Source organism: Chiloscyllium plagiosum, chromosome 33, assembly GCF_004010195.1.
Source record: "Chiloscyllium plagiosum isolate BGI_BamShark_2017 chromosome 33, ASM401019v2, whole genome shotgun sequence".
Classification (NCBI taxonomy): domain Eukaryota; kingdom Metazoa; phylum Chordata; class Chondrichthyes; order Orectolobiformes; family Hemiscylliidae; genus Chiloscyllium; species Chiloscyllium plagiosum.
Window position 1 is genome coordinate 33,276,276 of NC_057742.1, and position 15,522 is coordinate 33,291,797.

Consider the following 15,522-nt stretch of genomic DNA (forward strand, 5'->3'; position numbering starts at 1 on the left):
GGTGGGGATGAGGCTCAGACTGTGGGGGTGGGGGATAAACCCTCGGTCTGTGGTGGTGGGGTTTGGGGCGGATCCTTGGTCTGTGGGGGTGGGGTGAGACACTGGGTCTGTGAGGGTGGGGATGGGGGTGGGGGTGAATCCTTGGTCTGTGGGGTGGGGGTGGAGATGAATTCTCCGTCTATCTCGCATTCCCCTGCCCTGTGATTTCCTCATTCACTCACAGTCGGTCGGCTGACAGCCACTTGGGTGGGGTTGGGGCTTTGTTTCCCTAGTGTGGTTCACACTGGGAAATGTAAAGAAACCAGTTGGTGTGGCCGTGTTGGGCTGAAGGGCCTGTTTCCATGCGTTCAAGACCAGTGCCTCACGATCACTGAACACATCCTAAGGCTTAGGGTATCAAGCCCAGGGCAGACCCTCAGGACGGGACCAGGGGAATGGAAAAACAATGGAACAGCTGTGCATTTCATTTATATTCCCCTTTTGTTAGGGGTTTTGAAAGATGCTCCTGTCTATTTTAGGATAAATAATAGAGCATGAAAAGACACTGCACGCAGCAAAGCTGAGGTACTTTCTACCTTGTTTTAGCCACTATGTCATCCGCAGGTCCATTTCCCCAATCTGAAACCTGACTAAATTTTAACACACTGGTAATAAGCTGATATGAGTGCTCAGATGATCGATTATCTGAAGAACATAATTTCCAGGTACAAGAGACAGAATTCCAAACACTTGTGTTTTCAGAGACACCACTTGGTGCAGCTGGAAACTGTGTGAATGATTATCAACACTCCATTTTCTAGGGTAGGCAGCTGCCCCATTGACCAATCCAGTCTGTGGTCTGAAGAAAGTAAAGCAGTTCTTACCTTCCTGACCCCACCCTGATCCAGGAATCCCCTTAGTTTCTGGATGTAAGCAAACGGAGGATTCTTCACTTGGAATCGTTCCTGCAATGAATGAAACAACAGTCAGGAGATTGCTCGCCATGAAAGAGGATTGAAGCATTGTCACTGATCTGGACACGAGCTGCTCAGTCTGGGTTTCAAATAGAACATTAATTGGATTACAACTATTGTATAAAATCAACTTGTAATAATGATTTTATTACCTATGCAGTCCTGTTTTGACAGGATCCTACTCCTCAAAGTCACATTTTTAGCATATTTCTGCAATCTCCCTCTGGGAGGGAATTTCCCATGATGCTGCCTGGTTGGTCATCTGTACTTATGGATTGTGCATTCAAGTACAACAGCCCAATGTTCTACTCCATTCAGTTCAACAGGGTCATTGCAACTTAGGGTGGATGATCAGATCCTCGCAGTGCTTCAAATATATGTAAATAATATTACACAAGTAAGAGATGCCTTTGGTTTGTTTGTTGGATACAGTCCAACTCCAATGTTTGTTTTGTTTTCTTCATATGCTACTGTACAGAACCAAAGTGTGTTTGTGGCTATATATAAAAGATATTTTTATGAATAAAGGATATTTTTAATATTTAAAAAAATCCATTTCTTCTTGTGGCAAAGTGAAACATTCTACCAACCCATTGACCAGGGAATACAATGAGGGTCTACTTAGGGCAAAGAGAATTTAACTCTTCACCCTCTACTGCTAGAAGCTGTAAGCAACTATTTCAGATTAATTCCATGTTTTGTTATCTAACTGTAAATAACAATCGTATTCTAACAATTTTATGGCAAGTTAGAAGAGAATTCGAAAGAGGAAGGACTAATTGATTGCTCTGGTCTAAGTACTGCTCGACCTACTAACCAACTCCATTGAAGAATAAACAGGAAACGCGCTCCCTCTGTGCAAAATCCAACTGGGTAGTTAACAGCTTGTATCTTATTTCTCTCAACTGTTCTTTCCTGGGTTTTTTTATTGTCCTCACTGCACGACATCATTAATTCTTGATTTCATCAGTTTAGACAATAGAAAAAGAGACATAAGAATTGCCTGAACACTCACTCAGGATCAGTGCAAACCAGACATCCACAAGCAATTTTAGATTGGAGATGTAGATTTAGATTTTATTGTCACGTGTACCCAAATGCAGGAATACTGTGAAATGTGTAGAAAGTCACCATTCTCCAGCACCGTCTTAGTTCCAAAAAGGCAGGATTAAGAACAGTAGCTCAAGATGGGAAAACCAGTTGAAGAAATACGAAAGGCTCTCCTACTCCAACGCGCAACACATTATTTGAAGAAGCAAGCTTCTCCAATCACAGTCCATATCTGCCAATCCATCCCACCATCAAATTGGTTTGGCTGGTCATCAAAAGAGCTGAATGCTGAAAAGGAGTTCAGACTCTGCCTACTTGCCTTGAAGTCTAAGTACTGGAAGAGGAAGTCATTAGGCTGTCAAGGTAGAAGGACAAGTCTTCAAACCTTGGCTCCTTTTGATTTCAGCTGAGATTCTCATGAGCTGTAGGTGCCAGCCAAAGGCCTCACTCCAACTCGGCAGATGTGAGATGACATGAAATTGGACAGTCCCATTCCAGAGCTGAGCTATAAACCAGGTTTGGGCTTTGGGAGTTGTCCATCCCATAGAGGGAGCAAGCACAGGATGGCAGTGGGTCACAGTTTTTGGGAATTAGCCTATAATGATCCCGCTAAGCTCATTGGTTTGTCTAGTGCTAGTGGGAGGAGTGGGGCAGCATGGTCGCTCAGTGGTTCAGGGCCTGCATTCGATTCCACCCTTAGACGACGGTCTGTGTGGAGTTTATGCATTCTCCTGTGCTTGCGTGGGTTTCCTCCAGATGTTCTGGTTTCCTGCCACAGTCAAGAGATGTGCTGGTTAGATGGATTGGCCATGGACATGCAGGGATTGAATAGAGGGGTGGGATGCTCTTTGGAGGGTCGGTATGGACTCAACTGGCTGAATATCCTGCTTTCACACTGTAGGGAATCCATGAGTGTTCTTGATACATGCTATGCCTCTACAATGGTGCAGTACTCCACTTCGCATTTTAAAGAGCCTTCCTCCCAAAACAGGCAACCATGTCCTGTAACATTTACAAGCCTGCCTGGAGATTTCATTCAGTGTATTTCTGGCATTGGAACACTACCCCAGTCAGACTCCATCTCTTAGCTAGGACAAGGGAGACACATTCTAGAATTCCAGGATGCCATTCAGTTACTACGTTCACTTGGAGTATGAATGAAGCACCAAGCGTTGATGTGAAGTGATAGGTATCTCACTAAATCAGGTGTAAACACACCACTAACTGAGATAAGGGCTTGTACTTGGAAATAATCTAAAGGAACTTAAATAGGACAGCCCTTTGTTCTATAATTAAGTAAACTATTAAGTACCTGTTTAGAAATTTAAGTGTACAAGGAATGTAAACGATGGAGAAAGGAGATTTCCTCCATGTGATGAACACTGACATCATAACATGTTCCTGATCAATTGATTTGTAAAACAGAGCAAACCTTTAATAGCAGGTCAATTGTACCAACTCCTGAGGGACCCATCTTCATTACTAACAGTTCTTATACAAATACAGGTATCCAAAATAATAATCTTTGTAATTCCCAGCTTTTCCTTAAGAACATAAATCACATTGCAGTAAAATAACAATTTACCCCTAAACTATGCACAATACAATGGATGAAATCTGAGGGCAGATTTCTCTGATGTGTTGCCATTTATTTTATATCAGCAAGGTGCAAGTAACAGAAATATTTAATTGAAACAGTCATTACTCGGAAACATTATGTACAGGATGTTGGTGAGACCTCTTCTGAAGTACTGTGTCCAGTTCTTGTCACCCTGTTATGTGAAGGAAAATATTAAGCTGGAAAGAGTTCAGAGGACATTTACAGGATGTCGCTGGGAATTCAGAGGAACCTCGATTATCCAAACGACACAGGTGGGGAGTAATTTGTTCGGATAATTGAATGCTGGATAACACAGTTTAGGCAAGTATCAGGACATTGCAATCTTGTTTGGATAATCAACGGTTGGATAATCGAGGTTCCTTTGTAGAGGGTTTAAGTTCTGAGGAAAGGCTAGCTAGGCTCGGACTGTTTTCACATGAGCATAGGAGGTTCAGTGGTGACCTTATAGAGGTTTATAAAATAATGAGTGTGTAGATAAGGTGAATGGCAGATGTCTTTTCGGGAGGGGGGGAGGGGGGGGGGGGGGGTGTTGGTGAGGTTTCCAAGACTAGGGGGTACATTTTTTAAAGTTACAGGAGAAGGATTTAAAGAAGGCACAAGTGACAATTTTTGCAGGGTCAAGCGCAGGCAGTTTAGTTTAGTATTATGGACTGTTTGGACTGAAGGGTTTCTTTGCTGTATAACTCTATGACTCTCCTCAGATGCTGCCTGACCTATTGATTGCTTGCAGCTTTTTTAATCTTTATATCCAGGAAATTCAGGGGCTGTACTGCTGAGGAGCAAAGTATGAGCAAAGGATTGGTGTTCACTTTCCAACTACATTGCACCCTTGCAATACCACTTCTGAGCAGGCAGCTAGAGAACCTTCAGCCTTAATAATATCTGCAAAAAAAAAAATTGATACAGTGAACTAATGTTGGGTAACAGTCATTTGGTTACTTGCATCAATGACTCTTTGCATCATTTACTCACTTGATTAGTTTTTTATTAATATAATGACAATGTCACTTCAAGTGGTATATGTCTCAAACTCTCCAAGTTGATAAATAGATCTTTTATTATGCCACACATCAAAGAAATAAACTTTACACAATTTTCATTTTTGTTTCAAAATTCCTCCCAACTCATGCCCCGTTCCTCTCTCTGCCATGGCTCCAGTTTTTGCCTTTCTCTACACTCTAACTCTGGTCACTTGTGCATAGCTGACCTTAATAGCTCTGATGTTGATTTTGCCTCCATTAAGATATCTTTACTTGATGTGGCCATGTTTATATTGTTCCTCACAACATAAAAAAACCAGGATGTGGGTAATGTGGTATTACCGAAAGGTCGAACAGATGTAATTACAACTCACTATTCTGTACAAATATTACAGTCACTGGCACACATTCAGCAGTATGGTTATAAAGAGTAGCATGGTTCCAACAGTATACAGGTATACTGCTTCAATGATTCAGATTAACAATGTCTGAGATCTTAAACCTGTAGCTCACATGCTATGATATAGTGCTTATATTATGAACATGCTGTTTTTTTTATTTCCATCGTATGGACCGCACAACATCCTTGGGTAAGACAAAGGGTGCTGAAAATGTGTTGCTGGAAAAGCGCAGCAGGTCAGGCAGCAACCAGGGAACAGGAGAATCGACGTTTCGGGCATAAGCCCTTCTTCAGGAGGCTGCCTGACCTGCTGCGCTTTTCCAGCAACACATTTTCTACTCTGATCTCCAGCGTCTGCAGACCTCACTTTCTCCTCTAAGACAAAGGGTGGCCTTAACATTCACCTGTTCCTGTGTTTTTGCCACTGTTTACCTATTATTTACTACCTATGCTACTTAACTATGTGATCTGCCTGTATTGCTCGCAAGACAAAACTTTTCACTGTGCTTCGGTACATGTGACAATAAATTCAATTCAATTCAATTCAACATGCCTCTTACAAGTATCCTGACTATGAGACAAAGGGTTCCACCACTGGCAGCCGTGCCTTTAGCTAGCTCGACCTTCAGCTGTGGAAGTCTTTTCCTAAACATTTCTATCTCTATGTTTTTCTCCTTCTTTATGATACTCCTTAAGACCTACCTTTCATCAAGCTTTTGGTCAGCTTTCTTAAAATCTCCTTAGTTAACTGGATATCCAGTAATATTTGGAATGTTATATAGAGTCATATAGTCATACAGCATGGAAATAGACTCTCCAGTCCAACCAGTCAATGCTGAACATAATCCCAAACTAAACTAGCCCCTCCTGCCTGAACTTGGTCCATATCCCTTCAAAACTTTCCTATTCATGTACTTTTAAAAAGTACATTTAAACAATGCAACTCTGCCCACATCCACCACTTCCTCAGGATGTTTATTCCACACGTGAACCATCCTCTGTGTAAAAATTTGTCCCTCATGTCTTTTATAAATCTCTCTCCTCTCACCTTCTAAATATGCCACGGGATTTGAAATCCCCCAGCCTAGGGGAAAGACACCTACCATTAAACTTATCTGTACCCCTCATGATTTTATAAACCTCTATGAGGTCACCTCTCAACCTCCTTCGTTCCAGTGAAAAAAGTCCTAACCTACTCAGCCTTTCTTTATAACTTAAATCTTCCACACCCGGCAACATCCTGGTAAATGTCTTCTGAACCCTCTCCAGATTAATGATACCTTTCCTATAACATTTTTAAGGCACTGTAAGAAATTGAAGAAGGAGCAAACATTACATTACAGTAAAAATAACAAGGTGTTTTTGCCAGGGCTCAATTGTAGACACTGACCCTTATCATTTTTTTGGCAAAACCTGTGTGGGATCTCTGACAATAACACTAGCTTCACCTTGTTATTGTCCTTGTAAAACAGGGATTCACTTAAATACTAAATATGGATAAATAGTTCCCTGCCTCAAATTTTGAACAGAAACAAAGGAATATTGTAATTTAATATAATTGTTCTTCAAAGTCAGGCTCAAAGGCATGAATATTGTGTGATGCCTTCCCATGATGAGATTTATAGCAGAATGGGTGATGATGTTCCTTTCCCAGTTAGCAGCCTCCAGACAATTAGCACCAGGTCTGTTCACAGCTCAGTAACCAGTATTAAATATTCCCAACAGCTGGATGAGCTAGCACTTGTGAATCAGTCTTTGAGGTAGGAGTGGTCCATCCATTTTGAAGTGGTTGTCTGCATACCAACCAGCTCTTTAATATGAAGCAACTAAACACTGAATGAATTTCTCATGTTGTAACTACAGATCTCGTATTCAATAGACATCTCTGTCTGCAAACAATCGATGACCCTCCCCCCGCCCCCCATCCCACACTAAATCTTGACTGCACTTATAAAACTCAGTTAACTAAACCATTAATTAACATGAAAAGTAAACTGCGGTGAGAATGCTCCAATGGAATTTTGAAAACCAAGGAAAAAGAAACGATAACAGAACAGAGCAGTAAAACACTCAGTTGGTCCGGGAACATCTTCGCAGAGAGAAACACGTTAATTTATCAGGTTGATGACCCTCCATTAGAGTTAACTCTGTTTCTTTTAGGGCTGAAACATTATTGTTTCTTTTTTCTTTCTCTCTTTACAAATGCTGTTTGCTGAGTGTCAGCAATTCGTGTTTTTATTTCAGATTTCCAACACCCACAGTATATTATTCTTGAGCAAAAAGGCCTCTGCTTATATATATAGTATCTTTTGTGTCCTCAGCATGTAGCATAACTAGTTGATTTTTGAGATATATTGTTATACAAGTAAATGTATCAAACAGTTATCACGTAATATCCCACAAACAAATGAGATCAATGACTAGTTAATTAGTTTCTGTTAGGTTTGGTCTTGATAACTGGAAAAAATTTTGACTGTTTAATAAATCATATAAATTTCAATCTTTCATCCAAAGCCCTTTTACAGCCTTCCAAACTCTAAAGTTTGAGTTCAGAATCTTTGAAGCCAAAAGGAAGTGGATGGCCAAATTTGTGAAACCATCGCTTGCTAAGGAATAAATAAAACAAACCAAAAAAAAAAACTGTGGATGCTGAAAATCAAAACAAAAACAGAAATTGCTGGAAAAGCTCTGGCAGCATCCGTACAGAGAAATCAGAGTTAACATTTCAGGTCAAGTGACACTTGCTCAGACCCTTCTGAGGAAGGGTCACTCAATTGGAAACATTAACTTTGATGTTTCTCCACAGATGCTGCCAGTTAAGGTCTAATTGACTTATGCGACCTCTTCAACTTTGCTTGTCAGGGGTGTGGAACTTTCAAGCCTTTCACCCATCTTCCAAAATTCCTTCAGTTCGGAGAAAGTCCTTAGTTGGATTGGAAAACTGCAAGCATAATATCCCTAACCATAAAAGGAAGGAGACAGAAAGCAGGAAACTATCAGTTAGTTGACATCTGTCATTTGGAAAAACCTGAATTTATAATTAAGAATTAAGGATAGTTGGCTCACAATACGGGATAGACCATTTAGGACAGAGATGAGGAGAAACCTCTTCACCCAGAGAGTGGTGGCTGTGTGGAATGCTCTGCCCCAGAGGGCAGTGGAGGCCCAGTCTCTGGATTCATTTAAGAAAGAGTTGGATAGAGTTCTCAAGGATTGTGGAATCAAGGGTTATGGAGATAAGGCAGGAACAGGATACTGATTAAGGATGATCAGCCATGATCATATTGAATGGTGGTGCAGGCTCGAAGGGCAGAATGGCCTACTCCTACACCTATTGTCTATTGTCAATTGTCAGGGACCCGGGTTCAATTCCACCCTTGGGCAACTGTTTCAGTTGTATGCATGGGTTTCCTCCGGGTGCTCCAGTTTCCTCCCACAGTCCAAAGATGTGCTGGTTAGGTGGGTTGGCCATGCTCAATTGCCCATATTGTCCAAGGATTTGCAGGCTGGGTGGATTAGTGTATGTGGGGGGGGTGGGGGAGTCTGGGTGGGATGCTCTTTGGAGGGAAGATATGGACTTGATGGGCCAAATGGCCTGCTTCCCCACTGTAGAGGTTCAGTGATATGCAAAAATCTTGGTTTCATTTTCAACAGATGTAATTTTTGTTGGGAGAGAAAGGTTTCACATGCAGTATGACTCACACAAATTGAAACAGGAACTCTTTTGTTCAATTTGAACTTAGTGCTGAGTTTAAATAGATCTCTTTAGCGAGTTTTGAGAAGTTTTATGGCTCAAGTTGAGGTTCTGGATGTAAGTTTGCTCGCTGAGCTGGTTGGTTTGTTTTCAGACGTTTCTTCACCATGCTAAGAAACATCCAGTGAGCCTCCAGTGAAGCACTGCTGGTATGGCCCACTTTTTATTTATGTTTTTGGGCTTCCTTGGGTTGCTGACATCATTTCCTATGGTGATGTCATTTCCTGTTCTTTTTCTCAGGGGTTGGTAAATGGGTTAAAAATGTGATTAAAAAAAAGATAAAAATATTGTTATCCTTACCTGGATGCTTGACAGTCATTTTAAATCAAAGTGACCACACTGAGAAAGCGAACGCACTGCTTGCAGATACCAACACTTACCAAAAAGTGGCGATGCACCTGACCTCGCAACTAGAGAACCGAATCACCGCCCTACTCAAAAAACTTCAGAAATCTGGAGAAATAAACAAGACTGACTTCCAAAAAATGAAACCTGACAGATCCTACACACCACACTTCTACAGATTACCCAAAGTTCACAAACCAGGAGCGCCCCCCCTGGCCCCCCTCCCAAACCCATAGTCTCATTACTTGGAACACCAACTTGTAGATTAGCCAAGGAGCTACACCAAAGAGTAAAACACTTAGTAGAAGACTCACCCCACTCCATCCACTCCACCCAAGAATTCCTGAAGACCAAAAACACCAAGATAGAAGTGGATGAAATGATGGTCTCCTTTGACGTAACAGCCCTATTCAACCCGGCCAAAGAAACACTGACTATACTATTAGAAGAATCAAAGACATATACACCAAACACCACCAACTTCATCAGCAAAGGCAATATTGTCAAGTTAGTGGACCTATGCCTTACCACCCACTTCACCTTCAACAACAAACCTTCAGACAAACCAACAGAACACCCAAGGGATCTCAGATATCAAGGTTCTTAGCCTGGGATTGTATTCATTGGAGTTTAAAAGATTAAAGGGAGATCTAATAGAAACTTACAAGAAAATACATGGCTTGGAGAGGGTGGACGCTAGGAAATTGTTTCCCTTAGGCGAGGAGACTAGGACCCGTGGACACAGCCTTAAAATTAAAGGGGGTAAATTCAGAACAGAAATGCAGAGACATTTCTTCAGCCAGAGAGTGGTGGGCCTGTGGAATTCATTGCCACAGAGTGCAGTGGAGGCTGGGACGCTAAATGTCTTCAAGGCAGAAATTGATAAATTCTTGATGTCACAAGGAATAAGGGTACGGGGAGAATGCGGGTAAGTGGAGTTGAAATGCCCATCAGCCATGATTGAATGGTGGAGTGGACTCGATGGGCCGAATGGCCTTACCTCCGCTCCTATGTCTTATGGTCTTATGGTCTTATATCATTGAATCTCTACACTATGGAAGCAGGCTATTTGGCCCATCAAGTCTACACTATATTTCCCATGGCTAATCCTTGGTTAACATGGGCAATTGAGCATGGCCAACCCACCTAACCAGCCCATCTTTGGACTGTGAAGGAATGCAGAGACTCAAACAAACAGCTCTGCCAACCAACAGGCCAGGCAGCATCCGAGGAGCAGGAGAATCAACGTTTCGGGCATAAGCCCTTCTTCAGAAACCACACTTTTCAACTCTAGTCTCCAGCATCTGCAGTCCTCACTTTCTCCTAGCTCTGCCAACCATCCAATCCAAATTTTGGGTCCGCTACTTGAATGACACCTTTGTCATCCCTAAACGAAACAAATTAGAGGAAACCTTCAAGACTACCAACAATACCCTTACCAGCATAAAATTCACTAAAGAGGAGGAAAACAACAACAAACTGCCATTCCTAGATGCTGCAGTAGAGCAAACAGCCAATGGGGAACTTCAAACCAGCGTCAACAGGAAAACAACACATACGAACCAAATACTGAATTATTAAAACATTCACAAACGAAGCTGCATCAGAACATTATTTCAATGAGCCACCACACACTGCAGCACAGAGGAACTACAAAGAGTAGAGGAAAATCACTTATACAGTGTATTCAAAAAGAATGGGTACCCAATGAGTACATCCGCCAATTTCTCAGCAACAAACACAAACAAGTAGACAAAACATGTCCATAAACCCTAGCCTCTCTCCCCTACATCAAAGACATCTCAGAAATGACTGCCAGACTACTCAGACCCTTGGCATCATGGTAGCCCACAAACCCACCAACACATTAAAACAGCAGCTAATGAACTTGAAAGACCTTATACAGGCAACAAGCAAAACTAATGTAATTTACAAAATACCTTGTAAGAACTGTAGCAAACATTACATTGGACAAACAGGCAGAAAACTAGCCACCATGATACTTGAACATCAACTAGCCACAAAAAGACATGACCCACTGTCAGGAGGATCTTGACATGCAGATGAGGAAGGACACTACTTTGACTGGGGCAACACATCCATCCTAGAACAAGCCAAATAGAGACACGTATGAGATTTCCTAGAAGCACGGCATTCCAACCGTAACTCTATCAACAAACACATTGACTTGAATCTCATTTACCATCCTGAGAAAAAGAACAGGAAACGATATCACCACAGGAAATGACATCACCAACCCAAGGAAACCAAGACACAAATAAAAAGTGGGCTATACCACCAGAAGCTCACTGATGATGTTACCTAGTATGGTGACGAAATGTCTGAAATTGAACTTTTCGACTCATTGAGCAAACTTACATCCAGATCTCACTTTGGCTGTTCCAAGAACGTTAACCCACATAGTAGGTGTCATGAATTAATGTAATTGAAAAAAATTCTCTTCAAGTCACGGATAGGCATGCATAGCTCTCAGGACCTTAAGTAGTTTGAATATGCCACTTGATAAAGCATATTTAAGAATTACTGGCTGTAGTTGTGAATGAAAGTTAAACTTTAAAAATCTTCTGGACTATATTAATTGATAGGCATTGGTTAGATGCAGACAACATACTAAGTATTTAGTAATGGAGGTGCTAATGTTAACAGCATAGCATAACAGAATAGCAACGAGAGACCATTTGACTTCCTCGACTTTCTCCGTCGCTCAGTAAAATCATGACTAATCTGATACACAAACACAAATTGATGTAGTTAGGGAGTCAGAGCAACTAGATTTCAGGTAAAATATTTTTGTCTTGGGTGAAGACAAAAGAAATGCCATCGCACTGTTCTGATGAAGAGGAAGGGAGTCAGCTCTTTTATTGTGTGGTTTGATATCACTCTGAGTTTGGGTTCATGACAGACTAGTCAAGGAGAAGACAAAGTGAAGGACTGTTTTCAGGATAAGGCTTTACTGTAACACTATTTATTATGCATCAATACTAAATACTTCCAGACATGGTAATCCAGATATAGCAAGTCCTGACTATATTAGGTAAGGGCAAATCTATTTTCCATAAGTGTTCATATCCAAGTGCAGATGTGAGTCTTTCAGTCTCGATTGTTAGCATCTGGTGATCTTCATGCAGTGAGTACAGTGTAGTGTGATCTAACATCACCCAAGCTGCTACATTCTTACCCATTGATGCACAGTTCTATGACCTAATCGTCACAAGTTTGCTTTAGGGTCCTTAAACACATCCACATTACTCATGTTGCCCTGGACAAATATTTCTCAGTTAAATCAGCACCACAGATTAGCTGGTTGTGAGTTATTGACTAATCAAACTGTTCAGAGAAGGTATTACCTCTGAAACAGGAAGGACTTGAATTTGGTCCTCCTACCTCAGAGGTAGCGACACTACCATTGCATCACAACAGCTCTCATTATCTGGTCATGAATCTTATCACTTAAGTTGTACAAACGATAGTCTGCTGGGTAACCAAGTTTACAAATGTTGAGATTTTAATAATCAACCTGCTCAGCTGTGTTATGACACGCCTCGGAGCAGACCTCCTGGTCTAGAGGCAAAGGTTCTACCACTGCTCTACACATGTCTTCATTACCTGGCCTTGATCATATTGATATTAATTGCTGCCTAGCTATACACTAATGGTCTGCTGCATTCCTATATTATAGTAGAGATCACCCTTTTAAAAAATGCTTCCTTGGTTGTAAGGTGCTTTGGGATAAGCAGAGTCATGGTAGGTGTTATATAAATGCATGTCTTTCTTTCTTAACCATGAATGGTTGAAAAATTGAAAAATTATCAGGTATCTCCTCTTGTTTTAATTAACTCCAATCGATTGTTCACATTTAGTTATTTTAATGAGATAACAATTGCAGAACAGGTGGTGGTCACTTGATCTAGAATTACTTGCTCACAGAATCCTAATCTGGTAATCCTAGTGCCTTCTACTGGGATCAGATCACCTACTTGCAGGTATTCTGAACTCAAATGGGAATCTCTTGCCTTGGCCTGCTGTCATGGTGCCTGTGCACTCATACATTATAACTCATTCATTCAGCAGCTGTAAGGCATCTCTCCCACTTAAGAGCAGAGCCAACCAATCCCCTGCACCAAACACAAGTCATCACTTTGAAGACAACGCCCTTTGAATGATTACATTACTCTTCATTACAAGATAGACACGGATGGATGAGATCACTCATTCTGCTCAACCATCCAGAAAGACCAACTCCCTCCAGTCACAGTAACCAACTGTTGCTGAAATGATTTCAGCTGTTTCTCTCCATTAGTTTATCCAGAGCTCTGTTCCACAGGTTACACATTCTTTGTCGTGACTTTAATGCTCTTCACAATGAAATTCCATCCATTGCTCTCTGTAAACTTCAACTCAACCAAAATGTCACTGTACAAACCCTATCACACATCATAGTGCATTCACCCATTACATCAATCCTTCAGCTCCAAGTTCCCACAATTAAAATTCTCATCCTTCAGGTTGAATCCTTCCATGATTTCTGGATTCTATCAAGTAATCCCTTTGAATTCTCAGCAAATCCTTCCCCTCCCAATATCATATTCATGGATTTTTCTGGCTCAGTTCCATGCTACATTCCCCCCAAAATGTGGTCTCATTGTTGACAGGTATATCAGGACCTGGGGGTCACAGACTAAGAAACAGGAGCAGAAATTGCTGGAAAAGCTCAGCAGGTCTGTGAGCATCTGTGGAGAGAAATCAGAGTTAACGTTTTGGGTCTAGTGACCCTTCCACAGAAAGGATGGTAGTGAGGAAAATGTTGGTTTTTATGCAGAAGATGGTTAAAACCAATATTTTCCTCGCTACCATCAGATCTGAAGAAGGGCCACTGAAACATTAACTCTGATTTCGCTCCATGGATGCTGCCAGACCTGCTAAGATGTTCCAGCAATTTCTGTTTTTGTTTCTGAGTTCTTTTGGTTTTTTTTGTCACAGACTAAGAACATGGAGTGAGGGAGTTCAGGCTGACATGAGAAAAAAATGACTTCATCCAGAGTGGTGAGCCTATAGCGTTCTTTGTCACAGACAGTAGTGGCAGCCAAAGCACTGAATGTTTTAGAGAAGAATTTATAAGTCTAGCTTTAGGGCTAAAGAGATCAAAGAGTATGGGGAAATAGTGGGAAAAGGTTACGGATCAGCCATGATGAATAGCAGAGGAGGGTTGTAGGGCTGAATGACCTACTCCAGCTTCTTTTTTCCATGTCTATGACTATGGTCTAAGGTTCCACTTTCTGCAATGCTCACAGTAAGCACTTCTATTTTTCCATCCCCTCACAACAAACCTACTTCCCAGTGCCCAGATCCCCACCAACCTCTCCTTGGAGCTGATACATTCCAATCCATGCAACGCTCTGGTAAATCTCTTTTGCACACTCTCCAAAGCCTTCACATTCTTCCTATAGTGTGGTGACCAGAACTGCATCCATTACCCCAAATGTGACTGAACTGAAGTTTTATTTAGCTGCAACATGACTTGCCAACTCAATGCCCCAACTGATGAAGGCAAGCATGTCGTACGCCTTCTTTACCACCCTATCCACCTACATTTGCCATTTTCAGGGAGTTATGTACTTGCACCCCAAGATTCCTCTGTATATCAATTCTCCTCAGGGTCCTGCCATTGACTGTATATTCAGGTTCCAATCTGCAGACACAGGGGCTCACATCCCACTGCTGCCAACACTTATGGTAGTTTGTGTTCTGAACTTTGTTCTAGGTTGAATAAAAGGAAATCTACAGCTGTTGTCAAGGGCTTTTGTGATGCAGTGGTAGTGTCCCTGCCTCTGAGTCAAGAGGTCAAGGTTCAGGTCCCACCTGCTCCAAAGATGTGTAAAAACATCTCTGAAAACACAAACAAAGTCGGGTGAAGCTGACCATGATGCATGTCATAGAATCAGTCACTGCAGTAAACAGTGGTGCAAAGGGTTAAAGTTATCATGTAAATAGGACAGCCTACATCATCAGTGAGGTATGATCACATGACTAAATGTATGGTTATCCACTTTGGTGGCAAGAACAGGAAGGCAGATTACTACCTAATCAATTTAGGTAAAGGGGCAGTACAAAGAGATCTGGGTGTTCTTGTACACCACTCAATGAAGGCAAGCATGCAGGTACAGCAGGTAGTGAAGAAAGCTAATAGCATGCTGGCCTTCATAACAAGAGGGATTGAGTATAGAAGCAAAGAGGTGCTTCTGCAGCTGTACAGGGCCCTGGTGAGACCACACCTGGAGTACTGTGTGCAGTTCTGGTCTCCAAATTTGAGAAAAGACATTCTGGCTATGGAGGGAGTGCAGCGTAGGTTCACGAAGTCAATTCCTGGAATGGCGGGATTAACTTACACTGAAAGACTG

The 15,522-nt window shown here is 41.7% G+C and overlaps 1 protein-coding gene across 4 annotated transcripts in view; it reads right to left on the bottom strand.

The window, feature by feature from the left end:
• fmnl1a (formin-like 1a) overlaps positions 1–15,522 on the bottom strand; it is a 258,801-nt gene that overhangs the window by 117,196 nt on the left and 126,083 nt on the right. For all 4 annotated transcript variants that reach the window (XM_043675290.1, XM_043675287.1, XM_043675288.1 and 1 more), the window contains exon 3: positions 864–944. In XM_043675290.1, coding sequence (XP_043531225.1) covers positions 864–944 — 81 coding nt within the window. The remainder of the gene's footprint in view (positions 1–863; positions 945–15,522) is intronic.